Source organism: Leptinotarsa decemlineata, unplaced genomic scaffold (assembly GCF_025532065.1).
Source record: "Leptinotarsa decemlineata unplaced genomic scaffold, Ldec_3_MD MMD2_tig00026299_RagTag_RagTag, whole genome shotgun sequence".
NCBI lineage: Eukaryota > Metazoa > Arthropoda > Insecta > Coleoptera > Chrysomelidae > Leptinotarsa > Leptinotarsa decemlineata.
The window spans coordinates 9,288,376-9,313,232 of NW_027412676.1; the positions used below are offsets into that span (position 1 = coordinate 9,288,376).

The 24,857-nt window shown below is 34.0% G+C and overlaps 1 protein-coding gene across 1 annotated transcript; it reads left to right on the top strand.

The window, feature by feature from the left end:
- Positions 1 to 124: 124 nt before the first annotated feature.
- Positions 125 to 22,326, top strand: Arp5 (Actin-related protein 5). The gene is made up of 6 exons (XM_023169308.2): positions 125 to 1,081; positions 1,132 to 1,467; positions 1,553 to 1,981; positions 2,344 to 2,717; positions 18,747 to 18,933; positions 21,772 to 22,326. The coding sequence occupies exons 1-6, from the start codon at positions 979 to 981 to the stop codon at positions 22,323 to 22,325; spliced, it is 1,983 nt and encodes a 660-aa protein (XP_023025076.2). The 5' UTR covers positions 125 to 978; the 3' UTR covers position 22,326.
- Positions 22,327 to 24,857: the final 2,531 nt, after the last annotated feature.

Consider the following 24,857-nt stretch of genomic DNA (forward strand, 5'->3'; position numbering starts at 1 on the left):
ATCCACAATATATAATACTACTTATAATGTTTCCCTATTTCTATAGCTTTTTCAAACAGAAATGGTATCCAGTAAATGTACAGACAGATTTATAGTAGTTTAAAATTAGGTAAATAGAAGGGGATATGAATTATAAATGAGTAGCCTGATGATAACTTAAGCAAATTCATTAAAAACAATAAAACTAAATCCGGAAAATCACAAAAATCTGGGATTTACAAATCGAAATGTGAAGCGATTACTCTAAAATATATGTCGGTAGAACTTTCAGAAAATTCAAAACCTGCATTCTTAAACATAAAAGATGCTTCGATAAACACGAGAGATTCCAATTATTCAAATCACATAGATGAAAAACATACTTTTTATCCAAATTTTGAAATTTTACATTCAGAAACAAAATACTTGGAACTTAATTTCTTAGAAGTACTTGAGATCAACTAACAGAAGAAAACAATCCAATAATTTACTAATGAACAGTTAGATGAAAACCTTTCACTACTCCTTAACCTCTTCAATAATTAATTGCATATATGTGATATAACTACGGGTATCTGTGATATTACTCTGAAGAGATTTCCTATATTAAGCAAACTATTTACCAGTTTATTATCAAGCTACCCATTTATAATTAATACCTTCCTCTATTTACCTAATTTCCAACTACATTTACTGAATACCATTTTTTCTGATAAGTAGTCGTTGAGAAGGGATTATTTTTGGAACATATCTCAAAGAAGCAAATGGGTAACCTCAAAATTAAGTCAATAACAATTAAAAATATAAAAAGTTCATGTATGAAAAAGCCATAGACATTTCTATGTAAAAATTGATAAAACTAAAGAAAGTTTCAATATCAAGCATAATGATATCAAGTACCACAGCTAAACTATGATGTGAAAGATAAATAAATTCAAATTTATATCAGACAAAAGACATTACCTGTGGTATTACAGACTCAAAAAGCTTTTGAATAAAATGGATGTACTGGAATTCAAAGATAGCAAGTTCACTCCTGATATCGTACATTTATACTCGTCTGATTTGAGGAAAAATCATGTACCAATAGTGATTGATAATGGTGAGATTCATATTTTCTAAATACTGGTTTTTTATTGTTCCACTTTTCAGGATCATATATGTCCAGGGTTGGTTGGGCAACCAGCGAAAAACCTTTGCTATTTTTCAAAAATATAATTGCAAAACCCCGTAAGGAGAGATCTAAAAAAGACAACATTGAAATTCCTCAGACACCTCAACTCCAAATCGGAAATGATATAGTGAATATAGAAGCAGTAAGATTTCAACTGAAAACTCAGTTTGATCGCAATATCGTAACTCACTTCGAGGCCCAAGAACATTTGTTTGACTACACTTTTAGCCATTTGGGTATTGATACTGAAAATTCTGTTGAACACCCAATAATTTTGACTGAAGCTTTTCTGAATCCTAATACTTCAAGACAGTGTAAGTAAATCCATTTACTATAATTTTGAGAAAATAAGTGGTAACCCATTTTATTGGTTAAACCATATTTAATTTGTTGTTTCAGTGATGTCTGAACTCCTATTTGAAGGTTATGGAGTACCTGGAATAGTATATGGTGTGGACTCCCAGTTTGCATACCATTTTTCACAAGATAACCCTTCAGAAAATGCACTTATAATTAACTTGGGTTATCAAACTTGTCACGTGATCCCAGTTCTGGGAAAGAAAACAATATTTGAAAATGCCCGGAGATTAAATATAGGTGGTTGGAATGTAATAACTTTCCTTCACAGGATTCTTCAGTTGAAATATCCAGCACATGCAGCAGCCATAACTTTGAGTCGAGCAGAAGAACTACTACATTCAATATGTGCTGTTGCCCTTGATTATCGAGAAGAATTGAGTAAATGGACGGATAGTGAATATTATGAGGCCAGTACCACTAAAATTCAGCTTCCTTATACGTCTATAGGAAGTACATCAGCTTTGACATGTAAGTTGAAAAATTATTGAAAACATTCCTCTATTTATATTCAAAAGAATGTGGGAGTCTTCCAATGAAAGGGAGAAATCACCAGATTGGTGCCGAAGAGGCAATAAGGCAAGTATCTTATTCTGAAACATGGGATGTCTGCCATTGAGGATGACAGTGGTCCATCAAGTGAAATTTTACCTTTTTTATACTATAATGTATAGCAATCCTGTGAATGATATCTGATTCAATTCCAAAACGAATGTTTAGAGTACAAACTGAATAGCAAAAATAGTTTATTATATAATTCAATGTTCATATAGTTCATTGTTCAATCTCTCATTTCAATTTAAACGAGAAATATTTATGAAAAATACTTTTAGTAGAACAACAAAAAGAGAGAAAGCGTGAGCTGGCCAGACGGCTAACTGAAATCAATGCAAGAAAAAGAGAGGAGAGGTTAGCTGAAGATCAAGAAAAACTAAGAAACTTACTGGAAATTCAGGAGATCATTGATTCTGGGGCTGACAAAGATGAAATTGAAACCCTCCTGGCAGAATATGAAATTAAAAATGTATCAGAATTGCAAAAAGGCATAGCCAATCTAAATATGAAAATAGAGAAGATAAAACAAAAGATAGCTTCAAGTAATTTAGAAGAAGTCGAGGAACCACCTGTGAAACAAGCGAAACATTCAAAAATGATTTTCGAAAATGAAGGTGCTTTAAATTCATTCTTAGACAATGTTAAAAAAATGGTAAGTCTTAATCAAACAGTCATGAAAACAAAAATCCTCTTCCCAGAACATCCATGGATACCTCTTTCTACGAAAAACCTATTATAAAACATGAGACTTTCATTTATTGGAGACACTGTTCATTTTCTTCAATTATGTTAAAAGGTAAATTTAGGAACAAAAGTAATGAATACAATCATAATATACTCTTTAGCAATTCAGAACAATTCAATATACCACTGGGTTATTCTGCTAAATTGATACAAAAGTTTCTAGAGCTGTGGTTAATTTTGATCCATACATGAAACATTCCTTGGATGAAACACTGACCATTATATTAGATTGTTTCAAAAGATTTTTCCGTTTTTATGAGGCTACATTAAACTGTAATGTATCAGTGAATATTTATTCAATTTATTCGAAATAAGCGACATTTGAATCAGTGCACTTTTGTCAACATAACGCAAGTCGATTAATTCCGTTAGCATAAAAATTGTGTGCTTGGGATTCAATGAAATTGATGAAGCCGTTTTGCCTTGTCTTTATCAGCGAAGGGTCTACCGGTGAGAAAGTTATCGAAGTGCATGCAAAAATGGTAATCGGCTGGCGAGAAGTCTGGAGAGTATGGTGAGCAAGGCACAACTTCGTCAAATTCTCGGACGGTGAATTATTAAACGTGCGGACGGGAGTTGTCTTGCAGCAGGACAGTGCCGGCTGCTGCTGTTGCAATTTTCGGTACATTTCGTCGATTTACTCACAATAGATGTGATCACCATATAGTAACCATGGTCTTTTAGTGGGTGCCTCATCGATCAACCACTGTCCTGAGCGTAGAGAATCGCCTTTTCATCAAACGTGACGATCCTATTCAAAAAGGTTCGTTTTGGTTGCGCAAAAGCAAAGAAGAACAGACCTTGAAACGTGATCATTTCTGTTGGGGCACCCACTTTTCTAGGTTCTTGCCCTTTTCAATATGTTTTAAACCATCAAAAACCGCATGGGAGCTGACACCCAGTTCTTCGCTATCCCACGCACTGTTTATGATCGAGCTCCACTAGGGTCCTCAAATCCTCGTCCTGTCCCCTGTAAGTCGGGGCTCATCTTCAAGGCTAAAATTTCCGAAACGAAATTTCGCAAACCATCGTCGAACAGTGCGTTCATCAACACAATCATTGCCAAATGCCTGGTTAATTTTTCGGGCTGTTCAATTTGAATTTGCAGAGAAAATTTGGCTGAAATCTCTTAACGACATCATGGTAATAAGCTGGAAAGAGGCTACGATTTGAAATTCTCTATCGATCAGTATATATACCATGATATAGTAGAATAAATATTTATTGAGATATGGAGCTACAAAAACACTTGACATTAAAGCGGACAACACTTCAGAAACAACCAATAACTGTCATGTTCATGAAAACGTATGACTCACCACACGCATAATATGTTTGAATGTCACACTTACAGGGAGGCAGCCAGTTGGCACATGTGTTTAGTACGGGGTTTCATTTTTGAATAATATATTTTTTCCTTTCTACCTGAATATATTTGATACTGCATAGAAAAATTCCTGTTGGAAAAAATTTTAAGTGAATTAAGTTTCTCGCTCATCTAAAAGTTCAATTTTTCATTTGAATAATACCTAAAGAAAGCATTTTTGGGTGAACTCAATTTTCTAGTAATAACAATTTTCTTTTGGATAAAAATTGTAAAGCTTTTGTAGAACATTGAATTTGTTACACAAAAGTTTCTATGATCTGAAGCTGTATATCCATAGTTGAAAGATTGATTTTGATAAAAGTAGACATTCAGTTCTAATTTATTTAAAAAACTCTTCATTGTGAGATTTTCACTAAACAGTTTTACAAAAACGCAACACGTGTTTTGCTATACAATGACTTTTTCGTAAAGGTTCGCCTGAAGAAGCCATTTTATGGCGAAACACGTGTTTTTGTAAAACTGTTTAATGAAAATCTCACAAACATTTTTTTTGAATACGTTATGTATTTTCAGAGAATCTCCAGCGATTCACGACAAGACGGTTGACTTGCTACAAACGTCTCTTAATAATCGTGGTAGTTAATGCATCAGTAGGAATTATTAGTTGAATTGTATACCAAAATACTCAGCGGATAAAGACTCACAAGCGAGATCAACTTCCTGATGGTAATCCTTTGTGAAAAGTGCATAATAGGTGTGGTAAAAGTTAAACAACCAAATTCTATCAAGGAAGGCAACTCAGCAGCAAAAAAGGAATGTGCGTATAAAAAGTAGCGACAATCGTTATAAAAACAATAACGAAAAACACTATAACTAAGAACACTCTCCTATCACATGAATTAATCCAGTGGCGTACTGAAAATCAACTAAGTTGACCTGAATAAATATTAACCATAACTTACAATGGTCAACTTCAAATGCTGCAAAACCAAACCCGTTCCTTCATATTACATCTGTACGATATGCTTCCACATTTTTCATAAAGCATGTGTACAGAGAAACAAAAACAATTTTAAATTCTTGAAGGATCATCAAATTATATGCTGTGATGATACGTTAAAAAAACAACATCCCATCAATGAACGTGATCTTGAAATTAGTATTTTGGAAAACACGATAGAAGAACTCTCAGAGGATCGTGTAGCAAAAGATAGACACATCAACAAAATGAAAAAGGAAATGGACTCCTTTATGCAGGAAGCTCTCAAATCCGAAGACGAAGCAAATGAAATGATAAAAAATCAAGAAAAGCGTATAGAAGAAGCAAAGCAGTATATAAGTGAACTCAAACATAGCTTAGAAACATTCCAAAACAAATCAACAATATCAATATCCACCCAAACATCCAACCACTTAGTACAGAAATATACACAAACCAAAGAAACCGATACATGCATAAGTAGAAATATTGGTGTAAAACAAATTGTGTTTCCACCTCAAAAAGCCTGTCTAAATGAAACGAAAATAACGTCGGTTCCTATGCCGAATACACCCAAAACTCACTCTAGATTGGAATCCAAGAATCATCAAAAACCAAAGATACTATTTATATCAGGATCTCAAGGTAGAAATCTATTAAATAGCTTCAACAGACAGTCTCATAACTTCCACATTCAGTCTTTCTTAAAACCAGGTGCACCTGACAAAGTACTAGTTCAAACGGCACTCCATAACTCACGACATTTCACTAAGTTGGACACAGTCTTGTTATGGCCAAGTATGGCAAATGTACACCTCATTGAGGAATTCATTATGAAGTCAAAACACACAAATACAATTGTTATCTCTCAACCATACCATTATTATCGACAAAATTTAAACTCGGAAGTATATGAAAACAACTTATACTTCATGAAGAAAGTATTTTCAAACAAATTGAGTACATCGCACTTCTTCGACTGTAATTCGACTCTGAGAAAATCAAACTTAAATCGAAATGGGCAAGTGAACAACATTGGAAAATGGCACTTGGCCACAGCTATCTTGATGCACATCAATTCGATGATGGAATTTACCAAAAAGGATGATCAAGGAAGAATGGGAAACACTACAGTCCCTACAAAACATGAATATGAAGTAAGACATGAAAGTAACAAATCGCCCACCAATCTAGAAAACTTAAAAAAGGAACAGCATTTTTTATATCCCCGCCTAAGTCAAGTAGCTCCCAAAAATTGATAGAAGAAACAAATGTTAATAGTGTGCGGTTGAGTGAAACAAAAACAATTAAACTGACAAGAAAAGACAACCTTATCTTTTCACTTCTCCTACTAAACATCCAGTCAATAAGGAATAAAATTGACGAACTTCTTATATTCGCTGAATCTCTAAATTGGCCAAACCTGGTCCTGGTCACTGAACACTGGCTGAATATGGAGGAACCCTGTTTCGTACCTAACTATATTGTTGCATCCAGATTCAACCGCCAGATTACTACACATGGAGGTACCATGATATTGGTAAACAAAAAAGTTACTGATATATTTCCACTTGAAAACATATCTAAATTCAACTACTTGCTCATAGAAAAAATATTCGAGTTTTCCATTGTTTATAACAGTTCAAATAATCTCTATATTGTATGCATCTACAGAGCACCTGGCACTGATTTAAAAGCTTTTTTGGACAGTCTCGAAAATCTATTATCGCAATTATCTATTCATGCCAAAATTATAGTAGCTGGCGACTTTAATATAAATTATTCTGATACAAAATCAAGAGAATTTCATGATTTAAACAACTTACTCCTATCATTTAACTTTTTGATGCATGTAAAAAAACCTACTAGAGTGTCTCAATATTCAGCTAGTACAATTGACTATGTATGTAGTAACTTCATTGACGATGTCACTGCTTCAGTTATTCCTGCAGGTCTTTCTGATCATGAGGCTGTTACTTTCTCCATTTCATTGAATACCCACAAAGAAAGCTCTAAAAAAAAATATGGCAGAATATATAGCAAAGAAAATTTCAATAATTTCCAAAATAGTTGTGAGAATACACACTGGAGTATTAGTCCTAATCCGACTGAAGCTCTATCGATGTTTCATAGACAATTGATTCAGCTTTTCAATGACAGTTTCCCGATGCGAAAATTAAAAAAATCATGCAAAAAACCGTGGATTACCAACGGTATCCGAATATCAGCCAAAAACTTGAGATCATTGCATATGCTCAGGAAATATAATAATAGTGAATTTCTCTCGACATATTTCAACAAGTATAGAAGAACTTATAGAGATGTTATCAAAAGCGCTAAAGAAAAATACTATAAATCCAGATTCGAAAAAAGCCGAAACACACCAAGAGAACACTGGGAAATAGTAAATGACTTGAGGGGAAAACATAATTCTTTATCACCTCCTATTAATATTGACCCAGATTTTCTCAACAATTATTACTGCACAATAGCTGAAAAAATCACCGAAAACTTGGATAATCATACTGATCCTTTAAATTACCTTCAAAATGAACTTCCATATAACTTTTTCATGGGGCCAACTGATATTCACGAACTGAGAGAAACATTCAAACAATTAAAAAATAAGAAATCGGGAGGAATAGATGAAATCTCCGTGAATATATTCGAAAGTTTACCTGATACTGCACTACGTATCCTGGCAGAATGTATAAATAAGTCCTTCGAATTGGGGATTTTTCCATCCTTTTTGAAAGAAGCATTAGTAATCCCACTTCACAAAGGTGGTGCAAATGACGATCCATCAAATTACCGTCCAATTTCCCTTTTATCTACACTATCGAAGATCATAGAAAAACTCGTTAAACAGAGAATGATGAAGTTCTTACAGAAATATAACATATTGTCGCAATGTCAATTCGGTTTTCAAAATTCGAAAAGCACTACTGACGCTATATTTTCTTTTCTTGAAAATGTCTATCTCAGCCTGAATCACGGCGAGGTAGTTGCAGCGGTATTCTGTGATTTTTCAAAAGCATTTGATTGCGTGAATCACAGAGTACTGCTGAGTAAACTGCATCATTATGGATTCAGGGGAATTGTCTTCAAATGGTTCGAATCATATCTTAGTGACAGGAAACAAATTGTGAAGATTTCCGGGAAGTGTTCGGATTATTCTCCTGTCAAATCAGGAGTTCCTCAGGGATCGGTACTCGGACCAATATTGTTTCTATTATACCTTAATGATCTAACATATTTACCAATCACAGGACGATTCACATTATTTGCGGACGATACCACTATCCTATGGCATGGAAAAAATGTGGATGTTCTAAAAACAGTTATTTCCAATGAACTCAGCGAAATCAAATCTTGGTGTAACTCAAATAATCTTTGTTTCAATGTGGAAAAAACTAATATAATTACCTTCAAATTCGAATTCGAAAACTTGGTCTTAGGAACACATCAAGTAGAAAACAAAACGAGCACTAAATTCCTGGGTATACACATTGACAGAAAGTTAGGGTTTGTGGAACATATAACGTCCTTGAAAAAAAGACTAGCATCGGGCTGTTATGCTATTAGAGTAGTAACAAACGAGCTTGGTACAGCTATTGGCAGAAACACATATTTTTCACTCATAGAATCCCATATTAGATACGGACTACCCTTTTGGGGTTTTTGTAGGAAAACCTTATGGAATTCTGTGTTCATTCTACAAAAGAGAGCAATCCGTTATTTGTACAAGGCCAAAGCAAGGGATCACTGTAGACCACTATTCATCAAGCATCAAATTCTTACGCTTACATGCCTTTTCATTATGGAGACTGTATGCTTGATTCACAACCGACATTTATCAAATGATAACCCATTAAATCCCAGGCATACCAGAAATAACTGCCATATCTCCCTGCCAATACCTAGGTCGACTCAAATTAAAAATTCAATAATATACGAAAGCAAAAAAATTTACAATCATTTGCCTGAACATTTTAAAGCAATCAGAAATAAAAAAAAATACAGGAAGGAGATAAAAGTATTTCTCATTTCAAAAGCGTATTATGACCTGCAGGAATATTACAATGACCATTTTTAATCATTTATATTTGCATAAAGATATAGGTATCAAATTCATGTCTAGATATTGTTTTGTAATTAGTTTCGAATATATGTGAGTGAATGTCATCATTCTATTTGTCATGGTTGTGCTTATTTATATGGACATTTTATATGGACATTTTATTTATACATATGTGTGTATATATATGTGTATGTATATGTGTGTGTATATATATGTGTGTGTATATATATGTGTATATATGTGTATATAAATAATTATTCATCTTTACATTTTATATTTTCATATTTTTTGTCTCATATGTATTGGACACAGTGGATATCCACTTCATTGTTATTTATTCACTTTGTCAATAAGAATAATTATTCTTGGACAATAAAGTACAGTTTGATTGATTGATTGATTGATTGATTGATCAAGTATCGGCCGATTGCGTCTAATATTTCAGCCCTAATAATTTTGAAGTTATTGATCATACATAGAAATAGACAATATTATCAATAGACTATGAGGCTTTCAAGTTAACCATTCTTGGTAAAATTTATTTTCAATACAAATCATGAAATTATAAAATAACATCAAAAATTAATTGGCGCTCAAGGGCGACTTCATTGATTCCAGTGGCGCATTTGCTTTTTCAGCTGCAGGAAAACCCGGAAAAACCGGCAGCTCCACATCATCTGAAGATCGTGATCTGCCAATGTCCTCTCTTTCATGGAATAAAATGTAGAGTGCTCCAGAGGCTCCAATAAATTCAATACATCGCCAGAACACTTCGTGACACGACTATCGTCAAACTTAAACCAGTCCGATTCGTCATTGACCAAGGCGTAATAATGACCAAATTCAATGCCAGAACCACAGTGAACAATGACTGCATGAATATTATAATAGTGGTCTGCTAGATTGAAGTGTTCATCTATTTGGAACCTTCTTGAGAGTTTGGTGCTTCCGTCAGAGATTGAGTCATGTTATTATTATATTGACTGGTGCCTCAGCTATACCTATTTTTTTATAATAGTCAGTTAGTTTGACGCATGTTTGGCAATACAATCGATCATCACCGGGCTTGTCTGGCTATCAGTGGTGCCATAAGTACCACACCGTCAGCGGCCATGGAAATCCTTCTAGATCTACCTCCTCTCCACATTCTTCTGGAGAGAGAGGCTAGATGGACTGCATACAGACTTGTGCACATCGCCAATTGCACAAATCAATTTAATGCAGAGTGCAACAGACTGTTGGTTGACACTGGAAGTCACAGCATTCTGGAAATGACCTGTCAACTACGAAGGAAATATAAAGAGCAAATAGTTGTTGGTTCACAGAGGGATCAAAAACACCTTCCGGTTCTGGTACGGGTGTTTTTAGTCGCATCCTAGGACAGAGATATCTATCTGTCTAGGAACTTATGCGACTGTATTTTAAACGGAAATTTATGCTATTGAATTGTGTGCGGAGAGATTGGATAAATTCAACCTCTTACACAAGTCAATAAAAATATTCTCGGACAGTCAAGCGGCGTTGGAAGCTCTTGGCTCCTACCGAGCAACGTCTAAATTGGTAGCAAATTGCCAAAAACGACTCTCCTCGATAGGATGACTTAACAGATCGTCTCTGGTCTGAATTCCTGGCCATACTGGCCTGGAAGTCAATGAAGCTGCTGACTCCCTTGCAAAGGAGGGTGCTGCAAGCAGCTTCATCGGGACCAGAACCTGTCATTGGCATCGCTTTAGGCTTTGCCAAACAAACATTGAACACCTGGATGGCAAGAATATTTATGGACTTCTGGCAGAATCTTCCAGGATTGACTCAGTCTAAGGTGTTTATTCACCCTTCGAAGATTGATACCAAACATTCGTTGGACTACAGTAGGGATGAACTATGATGTCTAACAGGCCTTTTACAGGTCACTGTCATTTGAATCATCATATGCAGAGACTCGGACTGTCGGAAGACAGTGTGTGTCGCCTCTGTTTGGAAAATGATGAAATACCAGAGACCGTGGGTTCGATTCCCGCCTCGACCAGATATTTTTCTCGAGAGAATTTATATGGTTGAAGCTGGAATGATTCTGCAACCGTGTTAGGAATCACACGTTGAAAGGTAAGACCTCGTTAGTCCTTAGCTCGCACAAGTTTCTCAACTTCTGAGAGTTGTCGTTCGTATGGGGACGACAGCTGATTAACGGAAAAACATCTTTTTAAACAGATATACTTTGTGCCCGCCCCGCTGGGGACCGAATCAGGTTTTTAGAGTTCGGCAGAGCCGTACACTTACCATCTGACCTGAAAGACCACTCATCATACAAACTAATCAGCTTCGTTAAGAAGCTGGGTTTATTTGGTTGAGTGTGAATAGGTGTGAGCCACAATGAACTCTTGCAGGTTGCGGTGGAGGGACGAATAGAACCACTCACTTTAGACCTAACCTAACCTAGTTTGGCGCATATTTGGCAATCGATTGTTACCAATAATTACTAAGGAATCATAACTCACATAAAATGACATTTTAATTTTAGTGCATATCTGAAGGTTTTCCAGTTCCATAAATATAATATGTGCCTACACCAGTGCTTCTTATGGTTACAAACAAATATTAACTGGTACCAGCAGTTCAACAATGAACTTGAATTCAACAAAATTATTTAAATGATTTTTTGGAAAAAAGGTAAAATATATATTCAATTAGACTTTCGAAAGTAGGAAAGGCTTTCTTAATTTCGATATGGTACTGCCCACTGTATGTACAGACGGTAAGAGTCTGCAGTGCAGTACTCACCTTTTTGAACAAATTTCTGCCTTTTTCCATCCTGGTGTACTCTGTCATGAATAGATTTCTCCTTAGGTTTCGACAAGCTGTATGATAAAAAATATTGTATATGTAAATTCTTGTTAAGAAATACGTAATACTTTATTACAAAAATGCATATGACAAAAGTGATAACAGAATGACTGACTTCACTGTCTACACACATTGGTAAAATATGACCTATACAGTGTGAAATATAAATGAACATATACAACATATATCTTCCCCTTTATTTAGAGGTTTAATCTTTGCACAGGTTTTCTCACTCGCGTACCTCTCCTTACTGCTTGATTGCTCTTCTCAGTATTTGATGTGTTCGTTTGTTGATCTTTATTGCCATCCGAATTTTCTGTAGATGAATAGTCAGAAATTGATGCTTCATTCTCCGGTAGTGAAATAGAAATACCTCCCTGTTGTTCATTGTCCATTTCCGTTGTTTCCTGATTGGAGCTTTGAGTGGCAGATATGTTAATGCCTTCATTGGGTGATATATTTCCGTAAGAGCAACATCTGATATTTCTGTAATTATCCGACCAATCTACCTCCATTGGCGCTATTTGATCCAAATGTCGTCGCCACAACTTACCATCAACCTCGATGTAATAATGCAGTGAACCTTCTCTTTTAACAATTTTTCCGAATTTCCATTTCGAGCTTTTATCATAATTCAGAACTCGAACTCGTTGACCAGGGATGAAATACTTCATTTGAGGTCGAATTAAATTTTTGTTGTCTTCATTTCCAATGTATCTGAGTAAATCAATTTTTGTACGAATTTCTCTTTGTAAAAAAAGCATGGCAGGTGACATTCCCGTAGTTGAATTTGGTATTTTTCTATATTGCATTAAAAAGTTGGCCAATTTACAATCCAAATTGTCTCGGTTAGATGTCAATTTCCTCAGTGCATTGTTTGGACGTATGTTTCAACCTGGCCGTTTGTTTCCGGATGATATGGTGCTGAGTACTTGTGCAGGATACCATTACTTTTCAAAAACAGTTCAAACTCTTGAGATCTAAATGTTGGACCATTGTCGCTAACTAAAATGATTGGTAGACCATAACGGGCAAAAAGATTACGTAAAATGGAAATTGTTCTTGGAGCTACCATAGAAGTCATGGAAATGATCTCTGTCCATTTAGAAAATGCATCTATTACTAGTAGGAAATATTTATCCCTGAAAAGACCAGCGAAGTCAATGTGTATTCGTTGCCAGGGAGAGCTTGGGTATTCCCAACAGTGATGTGGTACCTTCATCGGTTTATTTTGAGCACTTTGACATGGTATGCAACTTTCGACTAATTTCTCAATATCGGAGTCAATTTTTGGCCACCATACGTAAGATCTGGCTAGCGCTTTCATTTTCACTATACCTGTATGAGCTTCATGTAGTTCTTCCAGGATTTTTCTCCGTAGTGTGGTCGGAATAACCACCCTTGAACCTTTTAAAATAACTCCATGTGTAAGTGAAAATTCCAAATCATTACCAACGTATCCAATTTCTGTGATTCTCTTTCCTTCAAGTAAACTTTTGTAGACATTCATTAGAATAGAATCCGCTTGCGTTTCTTTGGCAATTTCAGTATGCGTTACTGGTAGAACTAACAACTGTTGTAATTGGTAATGTGCTACTGTATCAATGGAAGTATGTGTTGTGTTTGCAGTTTCTGGTAATCTAGATAAGGCGTCTGCATTCGCATGCTTTTTTGTTGATCTGTATGAAATTTCGTAATCAAAGCCTTGTAAGAATTGAGCCTAATGAAGCATTCTAGTAGACACCATACTAGGACGATGCTTCTCTGGATGAAAAATGGACACTAATGGTTTGTGGTCTGTGATCAGTCGGAATTTTCTCCCATAACAGTAACGGAAAAATTTATTGCAAGCCCAAAATATCGAAGTAGCTTCCTTGTCTATTTGGCTATAGTTTTTCTCTGATTTACTGAGAGACCTGGAAGCGTAAGCAATCGGTCTTTCAGTGCCATCCGGCATTATATGGGAGAGAACTGCTCCAAGCGCATAGGGACTTGCATCTGTAGCCAGTACTAATGGTAACTTAGAATCATATGGACAGAAAATTTCACTTGATGTAATTTCCCGTTTCATAAGATCAAAAGCATTTTGACATTGTTCTGTCCATTGAAAAGTAACATTTTTCTGGAGTAAATTATACAGTGGAGATAGTTTCGTCGCTAGATTCTTGAGAAATCTACAATAGTAATTTACTAGTCCCAGCCAACTCTTCAGCTCAGATGTGTTTGTTGGAATTCTTGCATTGACTACTGCCTTGATCTTCTCTGGAGTCTTTTCTAGACCTTTGTCAGATACAGTATGTCCCAGATAAGTAATTTTGGACTCGAAAAATTTACATTTATCTTCTCTAACTCTTAGGCCAACGTCTTGCAAACGTTTCAGAACTTTTTTTAATGTCTGAAGATGGTCATGGAAACTTGATCCTTGTATTTTGATATCACCCAGAAATACGCATACCCCCGGTATATCGGATAAGATTCTTGTAATGTAACGTTGCCAAATTGCTGGTGCCACCTTGGTTCCAAACATAAGATGGTTAACAGTATAATGTCCTTTCGTTGTGGTTATAGCTTGGATTTTGGCGCTATTATCATCCATAGGCATATGAAGGTAAGCTTCTCTGATATCGAGAGTTGTGAAAAGCTTACCACCAATCATACTTGTAGCAAATATATCTTCCACATTAGGCATTAAATATCGATCATCTTTGAGAATTTTATTAATTGTTACCTTATAATCGGCACACAATCGAATAGTACCATCTTTCTTAACAATTGGAACTATTGGCATACCCCATTCGCTATATTCAATTTTTGTCAAAATTCCTATTTTTTCCAGGCGGTCTATCTCGTCTTCTACCTTCTTCTGCAATGCATATGGAACTTTTCTTGCAGAACAGTAAATTGGTACAGAGTTGTCTTGAAGAAATAATTTGGCTTCATAATTATTTATTTTACCAATTCCAGTTTCAACAACTGCACTAAATTCTTTTCGTAATTCATTCAAAATTTGGGATTTCGAATTTTCTGACCAATATATACCGTCCTGTACCTGATGAATTTCAGGTGGAATAATTTTTATATCTTTGAGCCATTCACGACCAAAAATAGGTTCTACCTCACCAGGTAATATATATAGGTTAGCCAATACTTTTTGTCCGCAATAACTGACTTCAAAAGTTGAGTATCCAATTGGTTTTATTATTTCTCCTGTGTAAGTATTCAAAGGAAGTTCACTTGTATGAATCTGTTTATTGGGAAAAAGCTCCTTAAACATATCATAAGATATAGAAGAAACTGCTGCTCCGGTATCGTATTCCATTTCTACATGTTTATCATCTATTTGAACATCAAGGAGAATTTTATCTGGTTTTCGCTTAGATTCTGGTAACACACAGTCTACGATATTGTTGATGTAATAGAATTCATCATCAGAATCATTTTCCACAATAACCTCACTAGAACTTGGTTGAGTTACTGGATGTATCTGATTCTGATTATTGGATTTCACAAATTTCTTGGTAGGTTTGACACTTGGATGATTTTTCATTGGTTTTCCATTTCTACAAACTGCATCTAAATGTCCAACTCGACCACACCTTCCACAATGTGAACGAACGTGTTTACAGACAATTGCTAAATGCGATTCATCACCACATCGAAAACAAAAACGCTTGAACGGATTCGGAGATGACCTTTTGAAGTTTTGACTGAATTTCAGTTGATTTTGAGATATTGACATCGAAGATGATTGCAATGCTTGAATTTCTTTCGAATCTTTGTGAGCCGATTCCATTGCTAGTGCTGTTTGAACACAATCCGAAAAAGTATTGTTAGGTTCTTTCAGCTGAATTAGTTTTTCCAACCAACTGGAGTTTTTCAGTCCACTAATAAATTGCTGCCGTAGATGTTTATCAGCGGTGGACGCATTACAAGAAAGACATCGAAAGTCACAATTTCTTGATAGTTTCTTCAGATCTGCTACAAAATCGGAAATGCTTTCACCTTCTTCTTGTATTGTTCTTGTGAAACGATTTTCTTCCGCGATTACGCTGGGTTTGGGATTGAGATGTTCTTTAATTAGAATTTGGAGAGAATCATATGATTTGGTTTTCGGATCGTCAGGACTAGTCAAATTGTATAGAAGTTGTAATGTTTTTGTACCCATGAAATGTATCAACCATTCTTTCTTCTTATTGTCAATCTCTGCCAAGGTACCCGTGAAATTTTTCATATTGAAAAAATTCTCGAGTCTCTTGATGAAAATGTCCCACGTTTCCGTTTCTTCGCAAAAAGGTTCTAAAGGAATAACTTCTGGGGAACTGGATTTTTGTGAACATTGTAATGATTCCGTAAGAGTCTTAATCAGGATACTGAATTGTTCAGAATCCATTTTATTCTATCCCGTCCTCGTCGCCACTATTGTATATGTAAATTCTTGTTAAGAAATACGTAATATTTTATACAAAAATCCCTATGACAAAAGTGATTACAGAATGACAGACTTCACTGTCTACACACATCGGTAAAATATGACCTATACAGTGTGAAATATAAATGAACATATACAACAATAAATAAATGAGTCCTTTCTAAAATTAATTAATTATGAGCCCTATGGAGACTGTTCCTAGGTAATAAAAGATTAATTGAATTACTATTTTTATTGTGAAACCTAATTCAATTCAGTTTATTGTCCCAAGAAACAATAAATGCTTATAATTAGGGACTATAACTACAGAGTATTATAAAATAATAAAAATAAAATATTTCACAATAAAGACATAACAACAATGAAATGCAGTCAAATATGAAATTGGTAGTAGAAAGTACATGTTGGAAACGAATACAAGTGTAATAGAAAAAATGCACAGTATGAAATTTTGTTATGGAATAGTGCCTCTTTATTTTCTCTGGAAGAATAGAACTGGCCGATACTTGATGAAAATCCATATTTAAAAACTAAGTAATACAGTTTATTGTATTATTTTCACTATAAAGGGTTTTACAAAAACCGCGACACGTGTTTCGCTATACAATAGCTTCCTCAAGCATAAACTGAAAGTTACTTCTAAGTTACAACCATTTTATACTCTAACCTATTACCTAAGCTATACAACCTATTACCTATACTCTAACCTATTACCTAAGCTATACAACCTATTACCTATACTCTAACCTATTACCTAGGTTAGAGTATAGGTTACCTAGGTTAGAGTATAGGTAATAGGTTAGAGTATAAAATGGTTGTAATTTAGAAGTAACTTTCAGTTTATGCTTGAGGTTTTTGTAAAACCCTTTATAGTGATAATCATGCAATAAACTGTATTAATTAGTTTTTTATATCGACATATATCCAAAATTTGTTTGTTTTTTAATTTTTCACAGTAATTTGGTTTGTCTGGTGGCATGATTATAAATATGTCCAAATCGATTGATTGCTTCATATTATTTTTAACAGAATCAATGAAACAGCTGATTTCCAGTTGAACAATAAGTGCAGTAAATAAGTTGGTTTATATGAGTTCAATGTTGGTTCCAAATATGGTAATTTATAAATGCTCCTAATGGTAATTTATACTTCTAATTATTTGATTTCATAAAGTTTTCAGAGGTTTGATTATATATTTACTTACTGTTCCTCAAACAGAAATAAGATAGTGCAAATGTGAACAAATGAGACTAATATATATATATATATATATATATATATATATATATATATATATATATATATATATGCTGAACTGGTTTTTCCGGGTATTTGATCCGTGTATGTGATATTATCTCTAATTTCACCGACGTTTCGACAAAATCTCATTTGTCATTATCAAGGTGTGCTGTTACGTGTTCAGAAGTTTGTTGACCTTGCTCAACTCACTTCTTACTATAATGGTAAAATGGTATTTGTTACGTGTTCAGAGGTAGAGTAGTCCATAAACCCTCTACTACCTACTATTTAAATGTTGTTGAGTTTTACCTGAGTTCTTCTTCTTCTTAGTTGACCTCATCTCCCCGTTAAGGTATCGAATATGAAATCTGAAGTTTTCACGGATAGGAATATGCTGAACTGGTTTTTCCGGGTATTTGATCCGTGTATGTGATATTATCTCTAATTTCACCGACGTTTCGACAAAATCTCATTTGTCATTATCAAGGTGTGCTGTTACGTGTTCAGAAGTTTGTTGACCTTGCTCAACTCACTTCTTACTATAATGGTAAAATGGTATTCGTTACGTGTTCAGAGGTAGAGTAGTCAATAAACCCTCTACTACCTACTATTTAAATGTTGTTGAGTTTTACCTGAGTTCTTCTTCTTCTTAGTTGACCTCATCTCCCCGTTAAGGTGTTAAGGTATATATATATATATATATATATATATATATTAAATATTAAAGGTATCAAGTTTTTTGAATTGTAAAACATTTTTCATTAACTTTTCTCCATGACATTTTCTCCTTAATGTACAAACCTAATTTTTTTATTTCTGTATATTTAATAGAATTGTGATTAAACATAATCCAATTATTTGAAATATTAGTCTCAGGGAAATATTCAAGAAATATAGCTCATTTTTTTAAACAGTTTTTATTCTATTTTCGGGTAGGAAAGAAAAAATATCATCTGGAAATGAAACACACTATTCTTTTGCCATCATAATAAATAGTATTCCGCGATTTCATATATGAACTGGGTTCTTTTTATTTTGTAGAGGCAAGATATTCTTACAAAAAAATTAATTAGGAAGCAGCGAAAACAAGATATTTTCAAAAGAAGAACTGCAGCTGGGCAAGAGAGAATGAGAATAATATCACAGTTGGCTAGGAAGGAGAAAGGAACTGATGATTTTGGTCTCAGAGATGAGGATTGGGATATCTACAAAACGATCAGTAAAGATGGTAAGTTTAATTCATCCATAGGGGGTATGAGTGATTTAATCGGTTTAAAAATAACTAGTACACTTATTAACTTCTTCATTAAAGACGACTCAGACATCTGGAAATTTGCCTCAACATCCTAAAAACTTACAGAAAGTATGTATATTCAGTCCAGAGATTTAATTTGCTGATGCACTAACTATTGTCATCTGCTTCATCAATAATATGTGTTGCATACTTAGTGGTCTTCAATATGCAATAATCTATGATATCATGAAATGCATTGGATCTTTTATAATTCTTATCTGAATTTTACTCTCACTGGATGACTTCTGCATAACTACTGTAACTCACAATTGAAAACTTACATTTTTTAGTTTTCAGACAAACTGAAAAACTAGTTCCAAAAATTAATCAAAGTTTTTTGTAATTCCTAAAAACTGTCATGAGAACATAATCCTGGGTATTGAGTGAACTGTTGTTAATTTGGTTTTATACTAGACTAGATAGTGCAGTACCGTAAACCTTGAAACCCTGGTATGATGAAAGAGTTTTTGGGAAACCTTTTGGAATGTATTTTTGACATTAAATACTAAAATATTTTTTCATTTATTTTTGACAAAATAATTTTTTTCATTATATAAATATATGATAATCATTTTTGGGTGTTTTCATACATTTTGTTGTTGAAGAAAAAGTAACACCTATTGCCAAAAAGCTACTTTTCAGTTGCTTTATCTACAATTATCTTATAATAATATATAAAGTTTTTCAAAAGTTGAACTATTCAAATTTCTTTTTGGTGTTACGCTTCACATCCAACATTGTTGAAAAAACAAGAGTTAAGTCAAAATAATTATGGCTTCATTGTCTACTAAGGTCTGTTCAAAATAATTTTTCTTCAGAAAATGCTTGAACAATTCAAAATTAATTAAGTTCCTTCAGTTATTATTGTGTTCAAAATAATAATAATGATATTTATTAGTTTTTTGATCATACATGATGACAAAGAACAAGTCAATAATGAAATCTAAAAGAAAACTGTAGTTGAAAAAAAAGTTCAAAATTATGATTAAAATCATATATCAAACTAAAAATTCAATATAACAATTAATTGATTCACATTTGGAGACTGTGTTGGCATTCTTGTTGAATCTATGAAGACATTAACAATTTTTTCACATTACATACAATCTTCTGAATACTCATGAACAGAGTGATAGGCTTTGTCAATTAAACGTTTATACACATACCGTTTGAATTCTCTTAGCGACATTTAAGTTGACAAAGTATTGAATAATTTGGTACCCATATAAAAGGGACTTGATTCGGATAATTGCGCATTCAGCGAGTCCAAATATGAACCCGTCCATCTTGGCATGTATAGATGTTTACGTCTATCCTGAATATTCTTATTATCTATGTCTGGGAATGTTTTATGAGTTAGATATAACCAACACACACTGCCTTTCACTGTAACTTCAACACACGTACCTACCTGAATTTTATCGTACAAATCTGCCTCAAACAGATACCAGATATGAAGAAATAGTCTTACCTATCAGGACATTACTAATGCAACAAACACTATGGCATACTGTCCATAAAAACCTTAACTTTCCAATGAAGATGACCAATGCAAACCTTTGACGAAAGGAAAATTATGATAGGTTTGCAATTGCATCATAATAATATATTCTATGTGTATTTTTTCAGGATTGGATTCAAAGCTTCCTGTCATGATTAATATTCGTTCTCATTAAAAGAAATTCATAAAAAGGATGTCAAGTATCAAGGAGTGATCAGTGATTCGGAAAACCTTTTAACGTAAATACTCCCCTTTAGTCACCTCCAACATTTTACTAACGACTAACGACTGCTTTCAAAGATGGCACGTGGATGTCGTGGTCGGAGAGTGGTCAAAAGGTTGAAGCTAAAAATGAAGTGTAATCTAAAATGAAGTTGAGTTTAATAAGTAATGAAGTAAAATACGAGAGGACTGGCGCCCCCCTACGCCAGTAATCAGGCTAGATGTCGACGAGGTCGTTAGTTCTATGAAATATATGAACATGTGTATTTGTGTTGTTTCTATCCGAAGGCCTCCCCAAGAAGGAGCCAACCAGTAGGAATTGAAGTGTTTTTGTTAAAAGATAAAGCAAATGAAAAAACTTAGGGTGGCAGCATTGTCTCAAGCAAGACCGCTGCGCCCAGTTACGAAGCTTCTGTTCAGCTTGGCTAAATGCGCTCGAATGCAAAGCAATGGCTCTAGGAACTAAAAAGAGACAGAGAAAGTGTCCTTCTAACTTTCACCACTTAGCAGCATATGAATTCATAAGTTTTGCATATTTTTTTTAATGTTATCAGAGACATCAACATGGATTCAGCAAGTCCTATTTTGTTGAGGGATAAACTTTTTACAAAGACTGAGAAAGTGTTTCTAGCGGGTATATTTTCGGGATGACCGTTCATTCTTCACTCTTTCCAGTTTATGACTTTAAGTGCGATGCTTGTGTCAAACCTGTATTTCAGTGTTATGTTGTCTGATAACATTACGAAATTCTATTCAAATTGATATTCAAAATTGTCTGTCTTCACTAAGGTGCATTAGAGTTTTCATTTCTAGAATTAGAGCATTGGTTATTGATCTTTATATGCTGAATCATACTGGAACTCAATTATTAATTTTTGAGGCACATATTTCCGTTATTTGAGTTGTCTTCTGAAACAGATTTATGATCAAATAGTTTGAGAAAAATTTCAATTTCTTTTCTTGCATATACCCAGTTTAGCTCTCATGGTTTCAATAGATACAATGAAAAAATGTCTCTTTGTGGAAGCCATTCAACTTTTCTGTTACAGGTGGAGACTCAGATAGTGAAGCTGAAAATGAGAAACTATTAGAATATGAAGAGATAATTAGAACTCATGAACCCACTGAGTTTGACGAGAACACTAATTTAGGAGAAATGCATCAACTTCATGTAGGAATTGAAAAATACCGAGCTCCCGAACTAATTTTCAAACCATACATGTCCGGATCGTCAGAAGCAGGATTATCAGAAGTAATTGGTTATGTTATATCACTGTTCAACGAGGACCATCAGTTGAAACTGGCGTCAAATATTATAGTTACTGGTGGCTTAGCAAACCTGAAGGGTTTGAAGGATCGCCTGTTGAAAGATTTGATTTCAATTAGGCCATTCAAGTCAACGGTTAATGTGAATATTATGCCCAACTGTAGCTTATCTGCTTGGTATGGAGCAAAAAGATTTGCGGTGTCTTCTGATTATAAAAAGTATTTGTTAACAAAACAGACTTACGAGGAATGTGGTCCAGAATATTTCAAAGTCCACATTGCTTCTAATATTTATTATCCTACACCTAAGGAAACTGTAATAGATGTTGATATGTAAATGTGAGTTTTATTTTTCATTTAGAATAGAACGACAACCCTCAAAAGTCTGAAATTGTGTGAGCCCAGGATTAACAATGTCTTACATTTCAAAGTGCAATTCCTAGAACGAAAGAAAATACAAACTATCTAGATGAAAATAGAGCCCGAAAATAAAGCGTTTGTCATCCAACACCAGACAGCGATGTATTGACCCGCCAAGGTCTCACCAATGGTGTGAGGCTGAATCACGAATTCATTACTGAACTCAACTATTCTAAAAGACAAGCCTGAGAAAGTGAAGGCGACGACAGCTGCCCCTTTTACATACACACTAACTGTCTAAGAGTGAATATTTTAATTTTATCATGAAATCGCTTATATTAATTTATTTTTATGTTGATATTTGTTTGAGATGTAAGTATTTGAACGTTCAAGTAAATTGAAAATGGTTCAACAAACTGAAACCTGTCGTAACAAATAAAAATCAAGGTAGAAAAATCAGACAAAAACTATTTTCTTTATTCTTTTTTTTTTTCTCACTATGTCTGAATTTCTCTACGCAGTCATTAGTAGACTGATTTAAATTCTGAATTTTCTATATTTTCTCACCATTTCAACCATATTTTCAAACCTTTAGACTGCCTGGAAATCTAGGACATAAACTTGAGTTGATTGGGAGTTTAATTTGTGTACATGTCTATTGAAAAGTTTCTATGGTTTCAACTCTTTATGCTACATGAATAGTTGTTTTCACGACTAATAACTAAAGACTTGTTTGTGGTGTTAACTTCTATAATGAATAATGATAGCATTTACTAGATTCGCCTATAATCTGTTAAATTTATTTTCCTACTCAATGTGGATGTGAAGTATTTCCACTTTATATTCTTTAGAGACCCTACTAGATTGCAAGCACAAAAAAGTTTGTTTTCATTGTAATTTCAGTTTTTGCTTAATAAAATTGTTTTTTCAGCTAATATTTTTAATTTTGAAGTTTATTGTTGTTCGTGAACTCGATGTTTGTTAGTTATTTTTCATTTTGCTGAAACTAGAGCCCAAAAACAAGGCATTTTCAACTAGATGCTTTGCAGTGAAGAACTAGACAAATTACGTTCGGCGGTGGATGTAGAATCTTGGCTTTTCAATTAAACGTTTTTCGTTTATCTTTGATATTCGAAAATTCTTCTTCTGTAGGGTCTGTAGTAGTCTTCTGTAGGGTTAAGTCCAGCAAATTCTTTATGGCTTTAATTTTCGAAGGATTCGAAAACAAATTGCACTTGCACTTGCTATCCATCATCAACTTCATGTGTATCATAAGTTATCATTCTTTTTCGAAAAATTGGAGATATTGAGTTTGACGTTTCTAAATTTGACTTTCAATTTGTTACACTCAATGACATGTTAGTATTATACAAGTCATTGAATTTTGGCGAAAAATGGCTTTCATGAATGAATAGAAATTTATTATTATGTTGAAACCAGATGTTATAGTTGGTAGATCATCCAAATAGTCTTCGAAAATCGACATTAAAAACTGGTGATTGGTTTCTCCATTCAGAATTCTGTCAAATAAATGAGGACCCAAAATTCTATCTTTGTGAATTCCTGCCCACACGTTAATACTAAATCGCACTTGCCTGTGTTCGTTATTTCAGTTGAATATCCCATAGTTCGTAAAAGTACTCTCATCAAATTACATTTTCAAGGAAAACAGGAAAATCAGGTCTTCTTATTAGCCAATTACAAAATTATAATCGCCTTTCGAGTTCACCTGGATACAATTTTTGAGATATGTGTATTTTGTAACATTTTAAACCTCTTTTTTGAGATGTTTCCAAGCACTTGTACGACAAATATTCATTTCCTGAGGAAATTTGACGTGTAGATTTCCCCGGGTTCATGTTTATCTGCAAATTATTAATTTTTATTGAAAAGGACACAATGTCTAAATTACCTCATACATACCTCATTTATCAAATTTTCTTTAGTTTCCTGGACCATTCTGTCTCCGTATTCTTTCCTCAGCTTTTTAAATGAACCAAACTCGGTGAGATTTTGATCCAATAACTTGAACTTAGTTCGATGTGGTTGTCGTCTTCAGGGATACAAGTTTAAATACAATTTTCGATGTTCTAACACTGTTTCTATCGTAATTGTAATACATTTGTATCATATCTCTTTTTTCTTCATTCGTGAAAGCCATTTTTCAAAATTCAACGACTTGTACAATAACAAAATGTCATTGAGTGTAACAAAGTGAAAATCAAATTTATAAACATCAAAGTGAAAGTCTATTATGATGAAATTTTTTTGCCAAAAAAATTATCCTATCAAATTTGTCTATTTCTAGTCATGTGTGTCGAAATAACCAATGAAACCATCATTACACTGAAAATTTTTGCCAAAAAAATTATCCTATCAAATTTGTCTATTTCTAGTCATGTGTGTCGAAATAACCAATGAAACCATCATTACACTGATAACTACCCATGGATAGTTTTCACGGGTAGTTATCACTTATGTCATGACATTGCTAAGCAACCAACACAAT

Excerpts from the sequence above, each read along its gene's own strand:
- Arp5 (XM_023169308.2), top strand. The coding sequence starts at position 979 with ATGGATGTACTGGAATTCAAAGATAGCAAGTTCACTCCTGATATCGTA. Across the intron at positions 2,718-18,746 it reads TAGACAATGTTAAAAAAATG|AGGCAAGATATTCTTACAAA; the intron begins GTAAGTCTTAAT and ends TTTATTTTGTAG. Across the intron at positions 18,934-21,771 it reads CAAAACGATCAGTAAAGATG|GTGGAGACTCAGATAGTGAA; the intron begins GTAAGTTTAATT and ends TTTCTGTTACAG.